The sequence below is a fragment of the Pholcus phalangioides genome, unplaced genomic scaffold (assembly GCF_987345545.1).
Source record: "Pholcus phalangioides strain wild (caught in Gottingen) unplaced genomic scaffold, Ppha-v1.0 ptg000009l_1, whole genome shotgun sequence".
NCBI classification, from domain to species: Eukaryota; Metazoa; Arthropoda; class Arachnida; order Araneae; family Pholcidae; genus Pholcus; species Pholcus phalangioides.
This window is the reverse complement of record NW_028301602.1, coordinates 15501115-15527775: the sequence shown is the minus strand read 5'-3', so window position 1 is coordinate 15527775 and position 26661 is coordinate 15501115. Positions and strand designations below refer to the sequence as shown.

The window sequence follows — 26661 nt, the reverse complement described above, 5'->3', positions numbered from 1 at the left end:
CAGTGACCTCAAGTCCACCACCACCATCAACCAGAGCAATTTTCTTCTTACCTGTGGAAATGCAATGAGATAAGAGAGGAAAAAGGTATATTATAAGAACATATATATAAAAGAAAAACATTTTCTTAAAGGACGGGTCACCCAGGCAAGGTCGTTGACACCCTCCTCCAAGAACGCGCCGCCCCTACTGGTTTTTTGTTTTTTTTTTGCTAGACTGACTAAAAAAATGACGTAAAACAACACAAACTCTTATTAAAAGAGCATCTCTGTTTTCTTGGGAAAAGAAAAGAAAAAAAACTCTCAAAGAGAAGAAGCTTCCTGCTCCGACGACTTTCTTGCTGCCATTCGTGAGAAGTTGTCCACGAGGGGAACGAGCACCAGAACAAGGCCGTCGAAATATACACACACACAAAAAAATTAGGAAGTTTGTGTGTGTGTGTATGTGTGCATGTGTGTGTGGGATAGATTCTCAAGAAGGACCCATGGTCCAGTGAGGGATTTTAAATAACCCCCCAGCTCCTCTATTTGTTTTTGTTTTGTGTAGTGTGTGTGTGTGTGTGTGCTGTTTTAGATTTAGTGTGCCATTCTTCTCAGGTGAGGAATTTATTGATAATATTGATTGTGGCTAGTTACAATGTCCATGAGATTGGACATTGAAATTTTTTCAATGTTTAAAACATGAATGAAATTTTATTTACTTTATTCTTATTTATATATAAGTGGATATATTAAGTGAATATTAAATTATATTCACTTAAATTTACATCGATTTAATTCTCGTTTTTCTAGGATTATGAACTGAAGTTGTGAGAGAAAATGGACACTGTGTCCATTGTCTCTTGGGTATTTAAAAAAATTAATGTCTGTTTCGGCCTTTCTATCCATGTTGCCGACTTTTCGATAACTATTTTTGTCTAAAAAATTGTTTATTCATTTTGACATTTTTAGTTTTAACAAGTCGAAAATTCTTGAATACTATTTGTATCAAAAGAAGATAGCAATAAATATTCTTATTCTTATTAGCCACGTGATTCCTCAAATGTCGTGCAGCGGATTTTGAGGGTGCCACGTGATTGACTAGGCAGGGGCCTGTCCAGACCTTTTTGTAAGGTCCTGTTTTTACGAACATCTTCCTTATTTTTGTGAAAAAATAAGTAATTTTGTGGAAAGCGAAATAATCTAGTTAATCTATCACAAAAATATTAAATGTCAAATTTATGGTTTCATTAATTTTTATTTTGTGAAGCGTCCGTTTTCTAGATCCAGAATTTCTGAAGGATCCATTTTACAGGTCAGGAATTTCGTGAAGGGTCCGGAAAACGGACCCAAATTTTGGCTGGACAGACCCCTGCTAGGGTTCCACGTAGGTGCGGAGTGATGTGTCGGAAGGGGTGGCTATAATTGTGTAGATTCATAGGATCGTGTCCCGTGTTCTACGGTATAGACCAGTGTTTTTTCAACAACTCGCTGTATTAATTTCCTGCCGGTCCGCAAAACATTTTCCCAATTCATGCATAGCCGATACATAATTTTAGTAAATAAAATAGGTACAGTCTTCTCTTGTTTAGTTATTTTTTGTCGGCCCGCAAGTTATTACTCCTTTTATTTATGGCTTGTCCTCAAATCATTTCTCCAATTTATTGATTTTTTTCCAATTCACAAATTATTTCAATTTTTTCTTTATTTTTTTATCCTTCCTGGAGTAAGGTTTGAAAATAGGAAATCCTTTTTTGCTCGAGACCAAGGATTACCTAAATTTTACTTTCATGGCATCCTTGGAAGTGCGATTAGAATTTCAAATATTTCGCGGCATTTCCGCCTGATCTCCACGCAACTGTGTGGCATACTTGATTATTCACCATTTGAAACACAACGGCAATCACTATTAATTATTGTAGAATTTTAAAAAAGTAGAATTTTATCCTCAACTCATCTGGCGGCACACCATTTAAGAATCGCTGAAGCTCTAGAATCGAAAAATTCGATTTTGCTGGAGACCTAAAAGCTATTTGCTTTTCATTGAAATCATGTTAACTACATACAAGCTATTAAAGAAATCTCGAATTTAGTTCATTATTAGAAAAAAATAGGAATGTATTGAAAAAAAAGAAAATTGAATTTTTTGTTGAAATGAAGAAACTTATTTACAAAATGTGAAAATATTCAAATTTATTAGCCTATGGGAATAGCTTCGTGAAATTAAGGAGAAAAATAATTATTGTTTTCTGTTTCAATCACTAAAATAACATCAGATATGTACATTAAAAATCGCAACTGAAAGTAATATGTTGGAAAAATCAAGCATGGAAAGAAAAAATTGTGTGTGAATTGTTATTTCTTCATTCGTCTCCACAGGTAATAATAATAAGACCGATGCGACAATCAGGAACTTCACTGCTCTGATTTAAGAACAACAATCTTTAACAACAACAACAATCCACGATCGAGTGAAATGAAAGGAGCGAAGATTTGTTGGATATTGACAGCATGGATCGTGATAGCCTTGTATTCGAGCAATTTTTCCAGCGCATCTTCGCTGTTGACGCACAACGACATCGACAATTCGGTCGAAGAACAACAACATGAAGACGACGACGAACCTTCCAAGGAGGAAGGAAAATTCTTCCCGAAATTATTATCGCACATATTTGACATCCTCAACTTCAGAAAGGTAATTTCACTTGTGTTCTCGTTTAATATATAAATTAGGCTTATATATTTTTATCTTCTTCCAGAGGACTTGGTAAGTACATCATAGGAAAGTCCAAAAAAAAAATCTTTCCAAAATTAATTAATTCTACTGTGAATTAGGTATGTAAATTTTTACAGATGGTAAAATTTATGAATGTGTTCCAAAAGTTTCGTGTTTTTTACCCGTAGCTTCATAGTACGTAATCGCAATGACTAGATTAGTGAGTTTCCCAACATTACAAGATGTATAAATTTTTATGAGGCCTTAAAAAGATTAGTCGCCATCCCTTCCTACGTTCATTTATTATCTGAGGTACGTTCTTATTTATAATCTGAAGAACCTTCTTTGGGATCAGCCTTCGTATAATGTCTGTGTACTGAGTATTCCGTACTATTTTTCTCGTTTTTTCCGGTATAAAATGAATCTTCTGGGGAAATCTTTTATTCTTCATGATCATATAAGTAAGAATAAGTGCCCGATAAGATATAAGATTGTGTATTTTTCCTCGGCTAATAAGATGTTCAAACTTGCCCCAGAGAAAGAATAAGACGTATGTCAATATACGGATTGGGGTATCCGTATGGAAAAAAAGAAGGAGATAATGAAATATTTTTCTTATTATTATGTGGTATAGCAATTTCTCATTCATTAAAAAAAGTAGTAGGCCTACCGCTTAATGTGATCACATCGGAACTCGGAGTTTTTGGTGAGAATAATCGATTTATAACAATATCCGAAAAAAAATCCTGATTGTAACCACAATGACCATATGCCTCGCAGGGCTAGTCTCAGAAATTTTTCCGCCTTTAAGATACGACTATCTGAAAAGAGTTTTCTTTTCTTCACTTCTATTATCTTGATACAGTAGTTCCCAAAGTGTTGGTCACGACCCCCATCGAGGGGGAGTTGATAATTTAAGATGTCGCGAGAGAATTTCTTAAATAAAAACGTCCTGATGAGAGTAAATACATCAAATCAATTTATTAACTCTTCTTTGAAGCGGGATGGTGCCCCATTGTGGACGCACTTGTTTACATTTTTTCATATGCGTTTTGGAAAAATATCTGCCCTCGAAAGAATTATTTGCAAATTCTACCACCAGTCATTGTAACGCTTTATCATTGCTTGGCGAAGCACAACGTTGATGGTTTGCACCAATAAAAAACAAACTCCAATTCAATCTGAAGGTGCATATGCACCCTGCAATGGTTGATAGCACATATCGCAGCAAATCTGTCGGAAAAATATGGTATTTGTTTTTGATGAAAAGCTGTTGTGCACTATCCCCCCCCCCCACCTCCTCGATTCGAAACATCACCACCATTAGGGGCCATTCAAGTATTACGGCAGCATCGATGGGGGGGGGGGGATTTCCGATTTGCTGACTTTTGACGACAAGGGGAGAGGGGGGGGGGTTTGGATAATGCTTACATCATCAACAACCCTTTTGAAAATATGAAATATTTTTAATGGCATCTTACTCGGTGCGCCAAAAATGAGAAAAACCTTTCGATAAGTTCGTGGGCACTTGAAGTAACATTCCCCTCCTACTGATAAGTTCCCAACAGAGCCACTTTAGTGATCTCTAAATGTTTCGCGGATCCAAGTGCTCTGGAACTGTGCCACGCATCACTCAAGTGATCCATAATTATATGCCGCAGATCACTTAAATAATCTGAGAATGCGCCGCGGGTAACTTGAGTGATGTAGAACCGCACCGGGGGCTTAATTGCTCTAAAACTACGTCACATGTCACTCAAGGGATCTCTAAATGTGTCACGGATCGCTTAAGTGTTCTGTAATTGTACCACGAGACACTTAAGCGATCTGTAAACATGCCGCTTAGTTCATTTTTACAAAATTAGGTTTGAGGAGGGCAAGCGGCATCAGGTAACCCCCATGGTCCGCCCCACAAGGCTAGGTCTGACAGGGTAAAAATTTGTGAGAGTGAAAACACCATCTTAATAAATCTGTCATAAAAATGCCACCCTTGTAATCGTGCCACCTCGTCGCCTTATGAATGGCACCGGCCCTGATCAACACCTCCTATAGGACATATGTGTTGGTATACATACAGTCGAATCCCGTTTTAACGAATACCTTTATAGCGAAAATCTCGTTTACACGAACACTTTTCTAATCTCCCAGATAAGCTTACATAGGAATAATGCATAAACCTGGAATTTCTTTATAACAAAATTTCGTTCAGGCTTATTTATTTATTACGGCTGCCGCAGTTATAAGGAAGTGATTTCTCCGGTCTCTTGGAGTTCGTTGTAACTGGATTAGACTGTACATACCTTTTCTGTAGGTGGTGTTACCCCGTTTTGTCGGACGGGACGTATGGAAACGGGACAACTCCTTTTTTTTTTTGCAACATAACAGGTTTCAAAATGTTAAATCATTCATTTATTTTTTCAATTTTTCTAAAACGTGATTCTCCCGCTTTACGCTAAAATCTTTTTTTAATACAGAAATCGTCAGGAGTTAGAATAGAACTGTGTCTAATGTACATTGCGCGAATTAAGATATTTTTATAATGTGTGGTAGTACCATAAATCCCTTGGAAAAGTTTCCCGGCCGAAGAACTGAGAACATGGTCAGTTGAAAGACACTTGACATGAACTGAAGAGAGAGAGAAAGAGGTTTGTTTTTACCTTATACATTCCTTCACACTATAGGAAAGAAATTGCAAAAGCAGTGCTAACACACGTTTGTGGATTATTGAGTCAATTACTGTCCGGTTTTGACATTGTGAACTGAGTACGGAAATTTTTGTCAATAAGGGAGCCTTTTGACCCTCTACATCAGTGATTCCAATAACGCCCCCTGGAGGGCGATGGAATGTTCCAGTGGGGCGGTAGAAGCTACGAGTGTTACATAGGATTCTATGGGTTAGATTGCGTTAGGGGCGATGGGACAAAAAAGGTTGGGAAACTATACTCTAAATCAGCGGTTCTCAACCGGTGCTCCGCGGAGCCCTTGGGCACTTCCCAGGGGCTCCGCAGTAGCTCGAGGAAAGTAAAATAAATCAGTAAATTTGATTAATAAATAAATAAAAAGGTCTGAAGGATTCCACCATATAAGTTATATATTAAAAAGGGCTCCTCGAGCTAAACTCGGGGCTCCGCCATATAAATTATACGTTGGAAAGGGCTCCGCGAGTCAGAATAGGTTGAGAACCGCTGCTCTAAATAGTCTTACAAATTGATAACGATAACTTATAGGGAACAAATGAGTCAACTAATGAGGTTAATTATACAAAAAAAAAAAACACTTTCGACGAAAAAAAATTCAAAACATAGCATAAATAATATCCTGATATACGAATTTTCACCCATGTTATGATATTGGTCCATTCCGTACTTTTCAAAAGTGATAACAATACCCGAATGGTAACATTACCCATGGATCTAATAAGCGGCGTCTACTGAATTAAATTTTTTCTCCCAACCCCTAAAGATACACGGAAGTCGAATTGGGAAAAGCTCCCCTGTAACATATTACAGTCACGTTATAAACGAAAATTCCGTACGTGTCCATTTGTGACATTGGAATCCGATAATCATACCCATTTCCAAAGTTCAGTTATACATTTTTTTTCTTTCTGCACTAGGAGACAGAGCGCATGAGTTGAACCGTGAAACAAGTAGTACATACTAGACTCGATCTTGTATTTTTCTTCCATTGGCTTTATTTATGACTTTTTCGGCGAATACAAACACTCGTGCAATGCTAATACCTCTATTTCTTCTCTTCGCTACAATGATTCTCAACTGGGTCGCGAATACCAGAAGTACGTACTTGGTTATCGCATATGTATATAATGTGTGACCGAAGGAAGAGTACATAAGAAGAAGAAAACGACGATGTTTAGTCAGAAAATAACGGAATGGTTGTCGGGTCAAACAGTTTTTTTCTTGTCTTTTTTTTTTTTTTAAGTGTTGCCACGATTTTACTTTGAAACAAGCAAACAAACAAAAAACTACAAAATCTCAAAAATTCACATTTTTCATGAATACAAGTTAAAGCTATCAATCAAGAATCTAATATTTAAATAGTTATATCAATGTCATGTCGTGTTTTTTAAAGTGGGGGAAAATTAGAGGTGTCGCGAGTTCGATACCCGGTTCGTCCTTGCCGTCGGACACTTTCCTGGCACGGGGATAGAACAAAAACGGCGACATGCCCACCAGACCAACAGCGACCACCGCTCTGTCCCCCCCAGGGGATATAAGCTGGTCCGTCTCAGGAGGCGTGGGCCACGGTGGAAAAATCCACGACATCAAAGACCAGCAAACCACCCACATCAGGCCACACGGCCACAAGCCAACCAGCAGCAGGACCCCCTCCCACAACTTCATCCCCCCCCCCATACGCACACTTCTCCACTTGTTGTACATGAAATGATACATCAGTAAATATGGTGTAGGTTCCTCTTGCATAAATGATCTGGAGTTATGCCACGCGGTCCACTTAAGTCATAGTTCCCAAACTTTTTTGCCCCATCGCCCCCTTCTTCAGAAATGCTTTTCTCCCATCGCAATCCAACCCATAGTATCCTATGTTATACTTGTAGCTTCTACCACCCCCCCCCCCCCCGGAACATTCCATCGCCCCCAGGGGATGTTAACGCCCACTTTGGAAATCACCGAGACTTAAGTGATCTGTAAATACACCGCAGGCCGCTTGTGTGATCTGGAACTGTGCCATTTACCACTTAAATGAAATAGAACTGCACCGCGGGTCACTTAAATGATCTTTAAAAATGTGCCTACCTATGCTTGAAATATGCATAGTCGTAATTCTTGAACGCAATTTTTACAATGTATTTAATTGAAGAGTTGATCACACAAGTGCGCTCGCGAGCATGAAATCTGGCATGAGCATTGAGCAGTCTTGGTGCTTCATTGAGCACCATGATGCTCTCAAGCAACAGGTTGAAGATGGCTGCCGTAGATCCATGGATGGACGTTAACCAAGGCAATGGAGACGCGAGTGGCAAAAGTTTGAGAGCCACTGTTACGTAATTATTACACTTCAGAGAGTTTAAACCCTGCGTTTAATATAGCTGAAGTAAATGTTGTGACCACATTTTAGTTATATCATCAGAGATTTCCATTTGCATTCGAAACAAAAAAACCCCTGCAGTGGAAAATAGAAAGAAGAGAGTGGCATCATCCTCGGATAAGTCGCCATCTGGCGGCATTGTGAGTAACTGTGAGCTTTGGCCTCAGTTAGGTCTGACCGTCCATGTACGGTCCCGTTCAGTGCCCACGAGCTCCAAGGAAAGATTGAGATATTCGTTGCCTCTGTAGTCTAGTGGTCTAGGGCAATGTTTCTCAACCGCCGGGCAGCGGCCTGGTACCGGGTCCTGATATCAGTAATACCGGGCCGTGAGTGATTAGCCGTTTGATTTTTCCTCATTCATTTTCCGTTGGTCGTGTGTTTGACCGGAGCTTCGACTCACAAAAATGAATGAAACCGAGCCGCGGGCTTGGAAAGGTTAAGAACCACTGGTCTAGGGCGTTCACCCGGAAAATGAAAGGACGTGGGTTCGATTCCCCGCAGGGGCAGTTGAATTTTCTCTCTTTCCAAAATATATCTTCACATCAGCCAGCTGTTAAAAACCTTTGTACAGCATTTAATTGTAATCATATTCGTTTCTCTTCTAAGAATAATGGTAAAATCCGGGTAGAGATAATGTTTCACGGCCAGAGTCCTCGATGCGGTTCGACTGTATTATGCTTCTTCGTTGGGTCCTAACATAGCGGACGAACTTGGTTTCATTGTCATGCAGAGAGTTTCCATATTATCCTTTGCCTTAATGTAGAAATCAGAACTGAGCATTAAATGTTGTCACAGTCTAGTTGTGGTCACGATGCACGAACTTTCAGTCTGTACAGCTTGATTCTTTTTTTTTTTACAGTATATGCGTGTAAGTGAGCAATAACGTTTCGGTTACTTCATACGCTCTAAAGGCTTGTGAATGAATGGATACCGCTGTTAATGAATTGCGCCTTCCTCGGTACATATGCTTATTGTTATTCGCACATACGTAGGACGTCAGCTTTCCCTTTTCAAATAGTCATGTCTATTCATTCTATTCATGTCCAAAAACTTTTTTCAGGCTTTCCTTTATCAGTGATATTTTATTTTCTGTCAACCGTGAAAAATTTTCGAAAATGAGGTCTTTTATCCAAAAATGCTATTTTTTTTTTAGTATATCGTATTACCCCCGCATTGGCCGGCATGCCGGGAAATTCGAGTCAGAGATTCCGGAAAATTCTTAAATATCTGGACTCTAATAATTGATTGAATTGGTTGATTTTTTTGAACTGTCTCTTCTCAGCGTTTTTGATCTTTCTTATTTGTCGAATTTCTATTTAGGTAGTTTTAAGCTTTATTTTTGCTTTTGCTATCGAAAATCTTGATTTATTAAAATTTTTGGATAATAAGCATGTTACGTTACGTGACTTAAATAGGAATATGAGTAGACTGCGAAGCATTTTTGTGTTTCTTTCGTCATGCGTGTCAGATTGAAATGATCAGAGTGAAGTAGGGGATTGCATTGTGTGTGAAGTATGTATGATCTGATTCAACAGCAAAACAGCATATTTCTTCAGTAGTCTTTGAACGTGCAGGAAAACGTGCCGAATGCAGTATCTGTATTTTCTATTAGGTTGACGGGTTAAGTTAGAGCGATAAGTAAATCAGAGATCTTCAACCTTTTTCTAGTTGCGAGCACTGCATGTACCTATCCTCAAAACAAGAGCACGCTTACGGCAAGTTTGATATACGAATGCATGAAATCAGGATGCTTCAATCCTTGAATGCAATTTGAACGAGGTGTTTAATTGGAACGTTGATAAATTTCTCGCGAGTATGAAATCGGACAGGAGCATTGAGCGCTCTGGGTGCTTCGGGGTGCACCGTGGTGCTCGCGAGCAACGGGTTGAAGATACCTGAACTAAATGGTCAATTTTTATTACCATTATCAAATTCCCGTGAAAAACACGATTGTTTTCAAAATAAAAACTTTTCTTTTATTCTTAAAATCTCTTATTTACTCAGTTCGTGTCATCGTTCTTCTGAATGTATTCTGTGGAACGCGTTTTTCCCGGCATGCCAGGAATTGACCAGACAAAAACATTCTTAATGCCGTCTGCCACCGCGAAGGTTGCCGTCAGGACCCAGGTTCGATCTGGGGTAAAAATATTGATAAGATATTTTCCCTAACGAGCTTGAAGCGATCACTGATAGATGGCTCTTTCATTTCCAACCCAACTCGTTAACGGCAATAAATTGCGTATGGCGATATGCTGGGGGTTTGTGTATGGTGAAGTAGACACAAACGATCAAAAAAGCTGGTGTCCCCCGATTTTCACGGCATACTGGCTAATGATGGGAGGATACGGTACGTCTTACTTCCATGAAATAAATTTCATTTTGTGTTAAATATTGCTAAAATTATATGGATCCTCTTCATGATAAAAAAAAGATGAATAGTTGGCATCATCTTGATCATTTTTGTCACACCACGGTCATTTTCAGCACATGAGGGCTAATTAGACTTCATTCCAAACGACAGCGTTCGACATTCTACCGTTTTCCATATTCATCGAGAGGTCGGTACGTTAACCCCTCGGTGTCGGACTCCCTGCGGTAACGATCGTTTTTTGTAGTCATGTTGTTACCGTTTCTATTGTACCCCGCGTCAGGAAAGTTTCTGACGAATCGGGTACCGAACTCGCGATGCCTCTAAACATCCTAAGGCACCATCTTGTAACCAGCGAGTAGTTTGAAAATTCCCCAAAACATGCCGTTGAAACATTTGTGAAATCGGAAACATAATTGTATCAAAATTATTCACCGTAGGCCAATGGTTCTGAATCTGAAGTTCCGTTGCTTTCTTGAGGTCCTGGAATGTTCTTAGGAGGAGGGGGTGGGGGGGGGCGGGGTCAATAACATTTCTGAATTCTTGTTTCGTGTTTGCATACGTGGTTCAGTAAATTTAATGTTGGTTACACACTTGTTTATTTCCCAAAGGTTGTTTCTGAATTGAAAGTAGGCAAGAGTTCTCCAGCAATGTGCTTCGTGTGCAAGTTTGGCATGGCTGTGTTGCAGCATTTCGTTGAAACTGGAAAACCCGAAGAAGAGATTGCGCATATAGCGTACACTGTATGCAGTAGTTTACGACTCGACAGCGATCGCGTATGCGCCGGAATCATCAATCTATTTAAGGTGAGAAGCGTTTCCATTTGATTAAGGCCGGTGACTACACTATAAAAGTTTCATAAAATTCTTTTATAAAACTTGAAAAATGTAACCAAAATAAGCACATTTGTTACATTCGAGCGAACTTAACTAATCCGTGTATTGGTTGTATTTTTCAAGTTTTATAAATGAACTTTTATACTGTAATGCCAGTTTTAGGCCAGGATAACACTATAAAAGTTTGAAGAAGATCTTTTACAAAACTTCAAAAAAAACAACCAATAAGCCTTTTGATTACATACGCTCGAATGTAACCGATATGCTTATTGGTTACATTTTTCAAGTTTTAAAAAACTTTTCTAAAACTTTCATACCGTAATCCCGGCTTAGGATATAAATGGAATTAATCAAATAATTCCAGCTGTTTAAAAAAAATTAAATATCCACCTTGAAAAATGGCGGATAACACATGCATAATGGGAACAAGTAAGTGTACATGATAGGGTCTCTACAATGCAAAAGCAATTGAGTAAGACTGACAGGTGTAACATTGAATTGTAATTATAATTTATTGCTCTTTGTAATTATTTGCATATAATTTGTGCTAATCTGTAGGGAGAGATGATGTACATATTCCAGCGGAACACTCTGGGTCCCCAAGAAGTATGCGGAGTACTCATGGGCAACGAATGCGCAAGGATAACTTCCCCTCTGCACAACTGGACAACTGCCCTCACGCCTTTCAGGAAACCCGCCGTAAGAAGACCGAAAGAACCTCAGGTGAGACGAAATTGCTCGTTTTATTAATCCTTTAAGTGGCGTAGCAGAAATCACTAAACCCCTCCCCCTTTCAAGAAATGCCATATCTTTTTTATCATGAACTAGACTTTCCTCCCATTTACAAGGGTATAGAATAAGGTGGGACAAATCCCAGGCACCAGCTCGCCATGGCGAGTAAAAAATTAGAATTTGCGCCTAAAATTTTCTTTGTGCAGTTACTAAATTGTGCAGGCTCAGAGCAGCACAAACTGTCTGGAATTTATAGCAGCATATCTGCCAACATGAAAGAGGGTCTGAAAAAGTCAAAACAAACATTATTTTGGACCTTTTCCTTCAGGTAAACATTTATTTTGTCGCCTAAAAAGTTTTTTTGGTGCCTAGATTTTTTTTTGCGATTTGAACAGCCCCGGTACAGGGAAATGCGTTTCATTGAGAAATAAGCCTTACAAGATGTGAGGTCTGCGTTTTATTTTGTTTGAAGCTTGGTGAATCCAGAGTGGAAACAATCCGCAAGATTCAACAGGGCTCCGGAGACCGAAAAATGGGCACCACACAGTTAAAGAAGTCATACAACCGCTTCAAATATGGCCGCACATCAGTAGAGAGTGAAGCGCACGTTCTGGTAGCCCCCTCAGCATCCAGAAATGAGATTGTTACTAAATAAGTGAGGACTCTGGTGATGCAGGATTGTAGAATCTGGATCAGAGGGATTAAAGGCGAGCATATCAGCATTGGATCCGTTCATTCCATTTTGACTGCCGGCTTGGGCTTCAACAGGGCTTTCTTCAGCGAAGTTCGTGCTAAAGATGCTAACGATCGAGCGGAAGCAATTTTCTGCCGTTTTGCCAAAAACCGAAAGTGGCGGCGCTCACTTGCATCTTCTCACTCATCGGTGGTCTGCCGGCGACTGGCAGCTTCTGCCGACAGGAAAATGTTCAAGCATGCGCACTAGGGTCACCTATATACGAGAACCAAACCAAGCCTATCTAGCTTCATTAATAAAGGCATAAAAAATTATGGTCGGATACTTTCTGAACAAACCTTATAATGTTAAAATAAGAGGCTTTTAATGTCACTTCGAGGGGGTTAAATTTGCAATTATTGCACTGGATTCACGAAATCGATGTCTTCCCCAATTATAAGTCTCAAAAGACTTAATATTTTCAATAAAAAATATAAATTTACTGTAAGACTATAATTATTTCATGCATTTTTACAGGAAGGATCTCCGGTTTCGTACGTGCTCCACCTATCGGACACCCACTACGATCCTTACTACGTGGCTGGTTCGAACGCTGATTGCAAGGAACTCATATGCTGCAGGCCTACCAGCGGCATTGCGCAGTCCGAATCGCAAGCGGCTGGGCCGTGGGGTGATTACAGGAACTGCGACACTCCTCTGCAGACGCTGGAAAACATGCTAGGAAACATTAGGATGAACCACCGGGTAATGAAATAATTCCTAGAACTATTTACAGCCACTCCTTCGACTAACGATTGAGTTCCGTTCCGAGCATCGTCCGGAAGTTGAAACGCTCGTAAGTGGGAATCGCGCCACTTTAGAGATAACTTACCGATATCTTCGAATCCCCCGTCTTCCGCAAGACTCCCAAAAAACCATTTACGGATTATTTCAGTACTTCTTAGAAAATATTTCTCATGCACTGTGAGAGGGGGGGGGGGCCAGAAATTTGTATATATGACGTTCCAGTAATTTTCGTCGTTCCAACTTTTTCATAGAATGTCCCGTTTTTTTTGCTAATTTTCAAATATAAATATACAAATACAAAATACAACGAGGTTCAATCGAATTTTTGAAAACAAGAATTATATCAATCATAATAAAATGTAATCAATAATAATATAATCGTAACTTATAAATTAATGTCTTTGACAATTTTTTGACTACATTTGGCAACTTTGCATTCTTTTGGCAATTTTTTGGCAATAATTGGCGACATCCAGTATGGATCACGCTTTCCCGTATTTTTATGAAGGAAATATGGTCAGCCTAGGTGTTTATCGAGATGTGTGATGCCATTGATACTTTTCTATCGGAAAACTTTTCACGGGCCGGTTGGAACCTCTTGACGGGCCGTATTTGGACCGTGTGCCGGAGGTTGTGCACCCCTGATCTAGGACAAAAAAGCCATGGGGGCAGAATTTTGAGAAGCACTGATTTACACCAATGTTTTCAACCCGAGAAGTGTGGTCCCTTTTGGTATCAGGGTCAAAAACCAAACGAAAGGAAAGCTACGGCAAGAAATTAAAATATTGATTCCTCACATGATTCTGGAACGAAGATTGGTTGCAAGAGAGGTATTCCCGTAACTATCGGACTACTTACGAAGAAGAGCACACGCGCGCACACATACACACACACACACACACACACACAGGAAGAGTCTGGTCAAAAAAAATTTTACCCAAACGCCGCCAAGTTCAATCTGGGATTCACCATTCGTTTGAGGATAACCTTTATTCAAGAGACGGATGTCCTGATCCGTGTCCTTTTGAATAAAAACTTACTTACTTCTTGCTAAAGGACACCTCCATTTAAATCTGATCACATGACTGTCCCTTATTGAGGGGTTTCACTGTACCTCGGTTCGAAACTCGAAAAGTCCAAAAGCTCATCGCTCGTTATATAAAGAAAGATGTTCTCTCCACTTTTTTAGTACGAGATATGCAGGAAACTGGTTGTCATACAGATGACTGGGAAAGAAAAATTCACATTTGCCTCCGCTGGGAACCGAACCGCAGCCCTCTCGCAGTTCGAGCGAATGTGCTGCCACGACGCTGTAGATAGAATGAGAATTTTCTTCCTTGGAGCGCATATTCTGAACGGTACCGTGCGATGGACGATGACAAGCAATCAGGTAATGACTCACAAAAGACATCGAGGCCACCAGAGGGCCATCGCGCTTGCCCGGACGGCGACAGCCCAGTGGCAGCAAATTTAAATTTTTCCTTTCCCAGTCATCATCTCTGCATGACAAATAGTTTCCTGCATATCTTGTATTAACAAGTAGAGAGGACATCTTTCGCTACATATATGTCGCCCTCTGGTGGTCTTCATGTCGTTCATCAGTCCTTAGCTGATTGATTGCCACCGTCCAGCACACCGTGCCATCCAGCATATACGTTCCAAGCAGTTCGTCCTTGTCAAAAACTTTTCTGACGTGGGGGTTACAACAGAAACGGCGATATCACCACAGAAAAAGATTGCTACGCAGTAGCAAGCTTGGTTTACTTGAGTAACCAATTACGCTCAAACCTCGTTAATGAGTCACTCTTGGGAGAGCAAAAATATGACTTAGTAAGCGGAGTGACTCGTTAAACGGAGTAAGCCATAGCTTGCCAATTCCTGCCTGAGGACAATTGGGACTTCCAAAAAAGTGATCCGTTAAGCGGAGTGACGTGTTAACCGGGTGACGCACTAACGAGGTTTGACTGTATTTGGTATGGTTTTTGACCCTGGCCCATGAGCAGGGAGTCCTACACCCAGGGGTTAGCGCGCCAACATCTCGATGAGTATTAAAAAAATGCTGCCGTTCGGAATCGGCAACAAATTGTAGGTTGAGGTCTAATTAAGTCGAGAATTAATAGTCAAACCTCGTTAATGAGTCACTCTTGGGAAGAACAAAAATATGACTTAGTAAGCGAAGTGACTCGCTAAACGGAGAGCGCCAATTCCTGCCTGAGGACAATTGGGACGTCCCAAAAATGATCCGGTAAGCGGAGTGACGTGTTAACCGGGTGACGCACTAACGAGGTTTGACTGCACTCGTTTGCAGAAAATGACCGTGTTGCGACAAAAATGACCAAATGATACTCTCCAAGCAAGAAATATATTATTCTATAGTGTAGTGGCAGCAAACTCGCCTGGACTGCGAGAGCTTCTCTGCAGAATAACCAGTTTCCTGCTCATCTTGCATCGTTGGTTAGTCGCTTAGTGGCTGTATAACGAGATTCCTTAAGCATTTCGCAGTTCTTCCACAATAAGACATAGCTTTTTGAATCGGAAACGCACAAAAAATAAAATTCTAATTTTCTTCAAAAATGTCTTCTATATTTCGATCAGATCGATTACATCATATGGACCGGCGACATACCACCTCACGACGTCTGGAACACGACTCAATCGGAGCAGGTCAGCTTACTCCATTCCGTGTCCCGGCTTCTGCGACACCATTTCCCACACGTTCCCATTTATCCGGCTCTCGGTAATCACGAAAGCGCTAGAATCAACAGGTATGGCTCCAGCATAACATCTGCTTTCAATTAAGAGACATTTCTTATGTGGATTTTTAAAAACATTACATACAATATAAAAGTGGTTTCAGACACCAATTTTAAATAAGTAAGATAATTTATTTTTTCCTTTCCAGTTTTCCATTGCCAGAAGCTCCGAGTCCGTTTTCGATAGACTGGTTGCATAAAGAGGTGACCAAAGCTTGGGGTGATTGGCTACCTCCGGAAGCACGATACACCCTCAAAAAGTAAAGAAAACAAAATCAGTCAATAATTCTTCAAGTACTTATTACGATTATAAAATTGGTACATGTACAGTAAAATCTAGGGATAACGGCGATGGTTTGTAACGTCACCCCGCTTATAACATAAGTTTACTAAGTCTAGTCTGATAGAATAGGAGTTTGTTATATTTTTCTGCGTTTAACACAGCCGCTGTGGTGGTCGAGTGGTTACAGTGACGGACTCGCGATGCGAAGATCCGGGTTCGAACCCCACAGTGGTGGTCGGCTGAAGTTGGTTTTCTGTGGTTCCCAACTTCAAGGCGCGAATGCGAGCCGATCTCCCCGTTAAAAAGTGTCGCCACAGAGAGCAACAGGCCTACAACATTACATATTCGATCATTACACTTCACTCACAATTTGAAGTATAGATGGCAGCACTGAAATATCATACACAACACTAGCTACACACTCAGTCTGTTAGGTGTACACACTCACTTTGTTCCAGACTGCCACGAAGCTGGGCTGGAAGAGATCTCGGCAACAGGATAAGTCTGGTGGCAGAGACCCTGGCGTTCATTCATTCATTGCGTTTAACACATCATTCTTGAATTCCAGAACCACTTACAGAGTCAATTAAAAAATTTGCTTGCGAATAACGAATGGACACCAAGGTTTAACTAAAGGTGTAACGAACTTTCTGAAAGTTTTCGGTGAAGTTAAACAGATAAAATCGAAGATATGACAATAGATAGCAATTGCTCCTCCCGAGGCCTCCTTGGCAGAGATCAAGGCAAAGATAATATTCTTATTCTTAGAGCCAGAAGAACGTAACTCGCTGTGCGGGAACCAAATAGTTCAAACCAAAGCCACTCACTTTGATTCGAACAACTCACGTGTCACTTACGCTTTGAATGGTGATATTATTCTTGATGCAACTAGGATCACCGATTTGCGAATTCTCATTGACGAGCGGCTTAAGCTGCACTCATAATGGAGCGAAGAGGTACCTAATTACAAGAATTGTGACTAGAAAGAAAAAATCATAAGGGGTAGATGAAGAGATGTCCGCACATAGTAAAGGAGGAGGAAGATAGAGAAAATGGCCGGAGGGGTTCTGAAATGTAAGGGTGTGATGATGATGGTGATGATCCATTTGCAGGAGAGGGAAAGAAAGAAAAAGGGAAAAACGGTCCAATCAGCAGGTAGCGCAAATCAGCAGATTGAAGTGAAAACAAACAGATTTTTTCAAGTCGCACAACTCGTTTAGTGTCCGCTTTCTCTCTTTCGCTTCTCTTCTCGAATATGTGCGGTTGTAGAACAAAACAATACATTTTTTTTTGTTTACACAAATGGAATTTTGCGCCAGTCTCTCTTATACACTCCCGGATCTCTTGGTCGCCGCACTATGTGCACGGCCGTGGGTTTTCTGAACGTTGGGGATCCGCGGTGGTCGAAAAATCAAATAGACTGCTTTTGTTCATTCTTAAAAATGTCTCTTTGCGTTCTCCTAAAGCAGTAATCTTCAACGTGTTTCTCGCGAGCACCATGGTGCTCCTAGAAACACCAAGAGCTCGTGTCTGATTTCGTGCTCGCGAAATGATCACTTGATCAATGCTTCAATTAAACACCCTGTAAAACTGATATTCAAGGATTACAATTATGCAAACCTCAGGCGTAAGTCTGCCAAAGTTGCCACAAAGGATGCTCTTCGCTTGATGATAGGGATAAGCAGTGCTCGCGACTCGAGAAAGGTTGAAGACCCCTGTCCTAAAAACATTCTCCCGCTTTCGCTCTGGCCTAGAGTTGCCGTACGGTTTTTTGGAGACTTCACGCTTGCAGAGAGACGTGGACTTGGTTGACGGGGTGCTAAGAGCCATGCGTGCTCCTGTTGGCACACAAGGCTTGAGCTACGAAGAAAGAGTTGATTTGTCGACTATGTTTACATTGGAAGAGTGCAGATGCAGGGGGGGATATGATTTTCGACGTGATTAAAATTTTCAACGGGATGGACAAAACGGACCCCGAGTTATTAATACACCGTCAATCAACTGCTTCGACCAGGGGACACCAATATCTTTTAGTAAACGACGATTCCAGGTCCTCTAATAGGGTTGTTAATAAATGAAATATCTTACCTTCTCCCGGAGGGTCAATTCTAACGCAACTAACACGTTTAAAAAGAAGTACGATAGACATGGCGGGAAAAATTGAGAAGCCATTCAATATTTAAATAGATAATCAATCTTTTCTATGGGAAGTGTATTATATAATATTATTGTTTCTTTCGTGCTTAATATATTTGGTTGACGCCAATTTGACGCCCATATTTTTTTATGGGCACATCATTTTTTTTAGCTACTTCGTTGAGCAATTTGCCTGCTGTAGCTTTTGTGTTTTTATTTGTATTTATGGGCAGTGTTCTAGATTGTTCTCGTAGTATTTAGTTTTTTTTGTCATGAAAATTGTTTTTTTTTTAACTTGTGGAATTTTTTAATATATTTGGCATCCATGTTTTATGTGAGCATTTCCCCTGTTGTGTTCTTTGAACATGTATTTGTTTTTCCTCTCTATTATTACATACGTATATTATATCTCTTTTACCGCATGTCTTTATTTTCCAGAGGGATGTATTATTCCGTCCAAGTTAACCCGGGACTCAGATTGATTTCTCTGAACATGAATTACTGTAATACCCAGAATTGGTATGTATATTTCTATATGAGGATACTATATAGTCAAACCCCATTATTATAAACTTCGAGAGACCGAAAATTGAGTTCAATACAGCCGATTTTATGAGAGGACATCCTATAAAATGGAACCAAAAATGTCGTTCGTTATAAGTCGGGTTCACTATAGCGGGATTGGACCGTACATAATTTTTCTTTTTTTTTTTTTTTGCTCGGGGGGCTAATTTATTTCATTACGTTAATTGAAATGAAAGTTAAATAAAATATTTTATTTCATTCGATCAACATCCTTTCTTCCATTTTCATAACAAGGTGGATGTTGTTGAACTCGACGGATCCCGGCCAAGAACTCGAGTGGCTCGTACAACAGCTGCAGGCTGCTGAATGGGCAGGCGAGAAGGTACGCTGATATTTCTCACAGTGATTTCACTTTTTTATTTCTTATCATCATGAATTATTTCGTTAATGATGATAATCTGATCAGAATATCACCATCTCATGGCCTGTAGTGGTCCACAGAGAGAAATAGGCCTACAACAATACAATTATTCAATCATCACACTTCACTCATAGTTAGCAAAATTGATGGCAGATGGCTGCACACTACACGTAACAAGCATTACACGGAAACAAATTTCACGTCAGGTTCACAATACGTTCACATACACTCACATTCCAACATGTACCAATTCGTTAGAAGTTCCACAGAGAAATGTGGACGAGGTGCATGTGTGTTCTAGTAGTAGTCTCTAGTTTCTCAATACCTTGAAGAATAGTGACACCCTTTGGCGAAAAAAAAAATCTATCCAATCTTTTGAAACTGTGACTATTGGAATCTCATAATTTGTTATTGATCAATCTTTCATTTTAGGTACATATCATAGGTCATATTCCACCGGGACACAGTGATTGTCTTCCAGTATGGAGCTCCAACTATTACCGTATCATTGATAGGTATGTGTGATACTCTAAATCAAACATGGTCGCAGATTTCATTAGCATTTCCTGTGGGGGAGAAATCTCTTCATGAGTGTATTAAAGCGCGCGCACACGCAACGAATAGTCTCAACGTTAATTACACTGCTAAGTTTTCCTAACATATTATTTCCAAGTAGTTGACTCACTTTCTAAAATGGCAGTAATTTGCCTTAATGGCCATAAACCAGGGCCGTCTTAAAAGCATCGGGGGGGGGGGGGCCTTGCAAAGTGATCTGCAGCCCCCCCTCTGGTTTTAAGTTCCAGCACTACATTTACACGTATACTCTAGAAAATGATAGTACACACGATTTTTCTTTATACGGGTTGGGGGCAGCCTATGCACCTGAGGCCCCGGATTTGGGCTCATGTGTTAGGACAACGATGGGAAAGCTGTTTTAGGAGCGGGCCAAAAGAACAGTTAAGCAATCTTAGTGGCAGGATTGCTTAACTGTGCTCTAGGTACAGGAAGCTATCTTTGGAATAAAATATCGATCAGGACCTTCGTCTTCCAACATGAAAATTTGCTTTTTAGGAGACTTCACGCTTACAGAGAGACGTGGACTTCGTTGACGGTTTTTTTTTTTTCATTTATTACATATCCAGAATGATTTTCACCAAAAAATTTCACTGGAAGAAAAAAAATAATTTGTAATAATATAATGATAATTATTATAATTGATGTTGATCATGTACAAAAACACTAAAAATAATGCGTTTATTTTTTATCAAATTCAATATAATAATAACGAACACTTTTTTTTTGCCAGGGACAGTAAAATATCCGGGTTCGAACCCCACCGGCGCCACAGTGGTGGTCGGCTGAAGTTGGTTTTCTGTGGTTCCCAACTTCAAGGCGCGAATGCGAGCCGATCTCACCGTTAAAAAGTCTCGCCTCAGAGAGCAACAGGCCTACAACATTACAAATATTCAATCATTACAATTCACTCACAATTTAAAAAAAGTATAGATGGCAGCACTGAAATATCAGACACAATACTAGCTACACACTCAGACTGTTGGGTGCACTCACTTTGTTCTAGACTCTGCCACGGAAGCTGGGCTGGAAGAGATCTCGGCAACGGGATAAGTCCAGTGGCGGAGCCCCTGGCGTTCATTCATTCAGGGGCAGTAAAATAAATAGTATAGAATAATCGATTTTTCGATATTTGTTCATAATATTTTTTCCCCCTTGGAATGTCTAGAATAATAAATCGCATTAACATTTCTGTTCACTCCCCACAAAGGTTCGAAAGTACAGTCACCGGACAGTTCTTTGGTCACAGCCACATGGACGAATTTGAAGTGTTCTACGATGCCGACACCTTGAGCAGAGCGACTGGAGTTGCTTACATCGGGCCATCCGTGACCACCTACGACGGCACGAATCCCAGCTACAGAATTTACAAGGTCGATGGAAACTATCCGTCCAGCTCGCGGGTAAGATGACACTGACTATTTCTCTCGTAAGCAAATCTAATCAATCAATTTTTATTCATGTAAAAGAATTGGCTAGTTAAACGATACATTGTTCTTGATGAACTGGAAACTACCAAAACACCATGCTGATTGCTACAGTGAATAAATTCAATAACAATACAATTCGTTATAAAGTGTGAAATGAAATTATTTTTAATTTTCGAGGAAAAAAACAAAAGGGGGGGGGGTAATAGGAAAGGAAGGAGGGTTGGGAAAAATATATTAAATAACATATAATACAAATTTTTCAAATAATACAACAAAGAGCAACTCGAAGGAGCCCCCACAGATAATTTTCACTACGGGCTCTGCGTTTGGTAGGCCCAGGAATTGACCTAATCTAGTAAAATTTTTTTTTTTTGGCTTGAAATCAATTTAACTTGGATAATAATGCAGTTATTATAAACTACAGTTAAAACAGTAGACGGATTAAGCGCAACCAATTGTTCAGCTGATTTTTGGATCCTTAATGTATACCATAGTTTTTAGTTATATTTTCTTTCTTCCATAAATTATAAATACTTTTTTTTAGTGCCTAATTTAGACATTTTTAGTGCCTTTTTGCCTGCCTATTTCGACCATTTTTAATATGCTTAAACTTCCGAGCTCTATCAAGAAGCGTTGGGTTGTCTTCTGCTGAAGGTAGAATGACAGTATCATAAGCGAATATGATGATTCTGACCTTAATATTCAGATTGCAAAGATCGTTGATAAAGATTGTATATATAAATTATAATTAACGTTATAAACAAATAAAACTGGCAATTCACAGATAGCGAGAGAATTTGAGAATTTCTTTTTTACTCATTTCTTTTCTTTTCTATTCCAGGCCATATTGGATCACGAGACGTACTTCATGAACCTTACTGAAGCAAACACGTACAATCGACCAATCTGGAGAAAGTCTTATTCAGCGAAAGAACAATACAGGATGGAATCTCTTCAGCCTGATGACTGGGATCAGCTGATAAATAGATTCAAAGATGACGACGATCTTTTCCAGAAATTTGTTGAGTCAGTATCTCTCTCACTACTCTATTCATAAATTCCCAATCAAATTTAGACACTTCTATTACCTTGAACCAGGGATCTTTTTGAGATCCTTTCTGACATTGCGAACATTTTCCATGAAACCCGCGAGCGTTGAATGGCCCCGAGCTAAACGTAGGGGACGGGGGGGGGGTTTATGAAAAAAAAATCAACATCAAAAATATTTCTTTCAATTAAATATGGATTTTCAATAATTCTGATATTTTGTCACCAATTCTGAATTTTTCTTTCCTCTTCTATCAAGTACAATAATTCTAAAATTACTTTCACAAATTATGAAATCGTTCTTCTCATCCATATTGAAACTGTTTCTAAATGTAAATATTTCTAATTGTGAAATTAGTTCTAAAAGTGTGAAATTAGTTCTAAAAGTGTGAAATTAGTTCTAAAAGTGTGAAATTATTTCTTTCATTAATTGTAAATTTTTATCCATTGTTAAATAATTTCTTTGAATAATTCTGAAATAATTGATTTTTTCATTTCTTTATAATTTATTCATTTCATAATGAATTCTAAAAGTAATTATAAATATATTTCTTTGAATAATTCTGACATTATTTCTCTCGATTCCCGCTGATGTGATTCCGCTGAGATTATTCCGCTGAGAAAAGTAATTATCAAAATATTCCTTTAAATGATTTTGAAATTATTTCTTTCAATGATTTTGAAATTATTTCTTTCAATGATTTTGAAATTATTTCTTTCAATGATTTTGAAATTATTTCTTTCAATGATTTTGAAATTATTTCTTTCAATGATTTTGAAATTATTTCTTTCAATGATTTTGAAATTATTTCTTTCAATGATTCTGAAATTATTTCTTTCGATGAATCATCATCGAGTCAAATCATCAAAGGTCAATTCTCCTTGCCTTTAAATACATCTCGATCTTCAAATAGACTACATATAATATGTATTCACTTCCGTTGTCTCATAAAACACTGTTGAAGAAACATTTTACTTACCTTATCTCCCAAAATTCTACAATACATTACCACCAGAAATCACTCACAATACTAATTTATCATCCTTTAAAAAATGTGTCAAGCAATACATGTTCTCATTTGATGGTATAGAAAATTTGTTTTAATGTTTTTCTGTTGCTCGTATAATCCTTAAATAACGTAACGGTTTAATTTAATTACACGCTGCATCTAGTCGTTTTCGCTTTTATTCCAACATCCAAAAAATTTATATTTTTAGTTCCAGCATGTAGAACTGTTTTTAAATTGCACTCCTCTGTTGCCATGAATTTTTTTTTTTAATTTTAATCATTTTGACTTTTCTAGTTGACTATTCTGTTTTCCAAACTAATTTTTACTAGCATTTACCAGAATGGGTCATTTTTTGATTGACTCCTTGGTAAATTTTTCTCTTTTTTTGTACTGTTACCGTATATAACAATAAATTTGATTTGATTTGAAAAAAAAAATGATTCTCTCTCCCTGAGACTGTTCCTAAAGTTAATTATAAAAATATTTTTTTCAATGAATCTGCAATCATTGCTTTCAATGATTCGGAAATTTTTTATTTCTCAGAAATTATATATCAGTTTTATCATCTTTGAAATAATTCAAAAATTATTTTTTTATCATTAAAGTGTTTATCATAGTGTGTATTCCTATTGGATGCTAAATTTCCCCTCCTGAAATACACTGCTCAAAACAATTAGGGGAGCACATGATTTTAACAAAATTACGCAAAGCTGTATACCGATAAGTAACATAAAATGAATCATCCATAATTTAAAGCCTTGCAGGAAACGGAAGAAGAAAACTTCATATGCAAATCAAAGTTCATGACGTCAAAAACCTGAAAAAGGAGATAAGGGCAGAAATCGGGATGTTGCAGAAACGTCTGTTTTACTGCCGTAACTGTGAAATTCGATTGCGCAGTATTTTTTTTTTTTGAGACAAGGTGACTTGAGGATGTCTCAACAACGTGATTTACCGGAATCCATGGCATGGCGTGTTATAGGCAGACTGGAATCCGGGCAAACACAACGTAGTGTCGCGGACGCTGTTGGAGTCGCCAGAAGTGTTGTTGCAAGGCTGTGGAATCGATTCCAAGAAACAGGAAATGTTAGACGTCGACCAGGACAAGGTCAGCCACACGCCACTACAGTAACTGATGACCGGTATATACGGTTAACAGTCCGTCGAAATAGAACAGAGAATGATACGCAGCTGCAAAGATGGTTGCTCTTGGCAACAGGACGAAGAGTGTCCAGCCAAACAGTTCGTAATTGGCTTCATGAGGGAGGGCTCTATGCACGTAGGCCAATGGTCTGCATACCGTTGACCCCACGTCACCGTGTGGCCCGAAGAAGATGGGCTGCTGAACATCGAGATTGGGAGCAACATGATTGGAGCCAAGTGCTGTTTACAGGCGAGTCCCGATTCAGTCTGGAGTGTGACACCCGACGTGTTCTGGTATGGAGGGACAGGGGCACTCGAAATAACCCCGCATTCGTTCGTGAAAAGTCACAATACAGACGAGCTGGTTGGATGGTATGGGGTGGAATCAGCATAGGCGGACGTACGGACCTGCATATCATTCGGAATGGCACTTTGACGGCCCGAAGGTATGCAGACGAGATACTGCGACCTCATGTCATCCCTTACGCTGGAGCCATTGGAGATTCCTTTGTTTTCCAGGATGATAATGCCCGACCGCATAGAGCTCGTCTGGTGGAGAACATGCTTGAAGCTGAAACAATACAGCGTATGGAATGGCCAGCGTGCTCTCCTGACCTGAATCCGGACGACGCATTGCTGCGCGACCAAGGCCACCTGTTACTGTCCGAGACTTGCAGATTGCACTTCTTGAGGAGTGGAACAGTATCCCCCAAAGTCTGATCGATAACCTCATCGCATCCATGGCAAACAGGTGTGCAGCAGTCTTAGCTGTTCGAGGAGACCACACGCCCTATTAAAACTCATGCATCATGTCTAAACAGTACTTTTTTTTTATCGTTTACATGTAACCAAATTGTTGCCCTAAATCATCTTTTCATGTTTTTTCCATATTTTCAAAGAATTAAAGCTTAATTCCAAATTTTTTTACGTCTTTTTTCTGTATTGCGCATTGATACGCGTGTACTATCCATTGTATGCCAATACGTGGCTGTCTCGCACGGTTTTCTTCACTTTTTTGCTTGCTCCCCTAATTGTTTTGAGCAGTGTATATATCATATCAGTGGTCACTGAAAGTGTTTTGGCCCGAGCCCCTTGAATTCATCAAGACGGTGCTCTAAAGTGCCAAAAGTATTTCATAGTTATAAATAACCTCAGTGACCAGCGGGCTTCATACGCACCCACTCGAGAAATTTTTTTTTTTAATTTAATTCCCTTTCGATGTGAAATAGCCATTTTCTGAAAATGGTCGGCAGGCTACATCAAAAATGTCCAAGAGCCACATTTGACTCACGGACTGTGCGTTGAAGACCCCTGCCTTAATCTTACTTATCATCGATTTTTACAGACTAATTTCATTATCGTGTATTTCCAGGAACCTCTACCACCTGAGTGACTTTGCCCGGGAACCCTGCACAGGCGACTGCAAAACTGAAACGCTGTGCCGTCTTAGGAGTGCCAGATCACACGATTCGACTTTCTGCCAACCGCTGGAAATCCAAGCCTAGCTCACGTGTAGGGATAGGCAGGGTGATCCAAAAGTCAGTTAACATTTAAAAATTCAATATAATTTACGGAATAATATACGTAGAGGATAAAAGTTGACGCACATGCTTTAAATGATGTTTCATTGAAACCTAAAAAAATGATAATAATTACAGAAATGGCAAACAGATGGTGCTTCATCAGATAACAAATGTAGCATTGAAACGCATCTTTTAGCAAAGATTGATTGACATGTTTCTTAAGATAGATAAAAATTCAGTCCAGCACTCTCTGTTGCCCATTATTATAATTATTTTTTGAATCTCGCAATAAAACTTCGTGTCGTGTCCAGCATGTGTCGTTTTTTATTCCTCTGCGTACATTATTCCGTGAATTATTGGACTTTCAAATATCAACTGACTTTTGGATCACCTTTTACATGTTACGAAACATTTTCATTCACGATGAAGGGGTAATAAGAGAAGAATCATCACGAGATGGCAGCACTGTTTTATTGACATTTGATAATTTTTCTTACATTTTCGTCCTTTTGTTAATGCACATTTTTTGTGTGTGTTTTTATTATTATTATTTATTTCATTTCGTGTGGCTCCCATTTCCCCCCCCCTTTTTTTTGAATATTTGTCTTTGTTATTTATTAAAGTGGATGTCTTTTTTTA

General features: G+C 39.2%; 1 protein-coding gene across 2 annotated transcripts; it reads left to right on the top strand.

The window, feature by feature from the left end:
* On the top strand, positions 1-26661 carry LOC149082089 (sphingomyelin phosphodiesterase). Of its 2 annotated transcripts, none has more exons than XM_089235597.1 (13): positions 1-85; positions 2356-2671; positions 10742-10936; positions 11525-11689; positions 12909-13136; positions 15774-15943; positions 16081-16191; positions 18789-18869; positions 19170-19257; positions 19729-19811; positions 21080-21272; positions 22141-22325; positions 25872-26661. In XM_089235597.1, exons 2-13 carry the CDS (start codon positions 2453-2455, stop codon positions 26002-26004), a joined length of 1851 nt encoding a protein of 616 aa, XP_089091723.1. In that variant the 5' UTR covers positions 1-85; positions 2356-2452; the 3' UTR covers positions 26005-26661. The 2 variants fall into 2 exon arrangements, with proteins under 2 accessions (XP_089091723.1, XP_089091722.1); XM_089235596.1 differs by lacking the exon at positions 1-85 and adding an exon at positions 124-594.

What these genes read in the sequence shown, in the direction of transcription:
- LOC149082089 (XM_089235597.1), top strand. Translation starts at nt 2,453, where the DNA reads ATGAAAGGAGCGAAGATTTGTTGGATATTGACAGCATGGATCGTGATA. An exon ending in CTGAATGGGCAGGCGAGAAG is followed by an intron (nt 19,258 to 19,728) that starts GTACGCTGATAT and finishes CTTTCATTTTAG; the next exon opens with GTACATATCATAGGTCATAT. An exon ending in CTTTTCCAGAAATTTGTTGA is followed by an intron (nt 22,326 to 25,871) that starts GTCAGTATCTCT and finishes GTGTATTTCCAG; the next exon opens with GAACCTCTACCACCTGAGTG.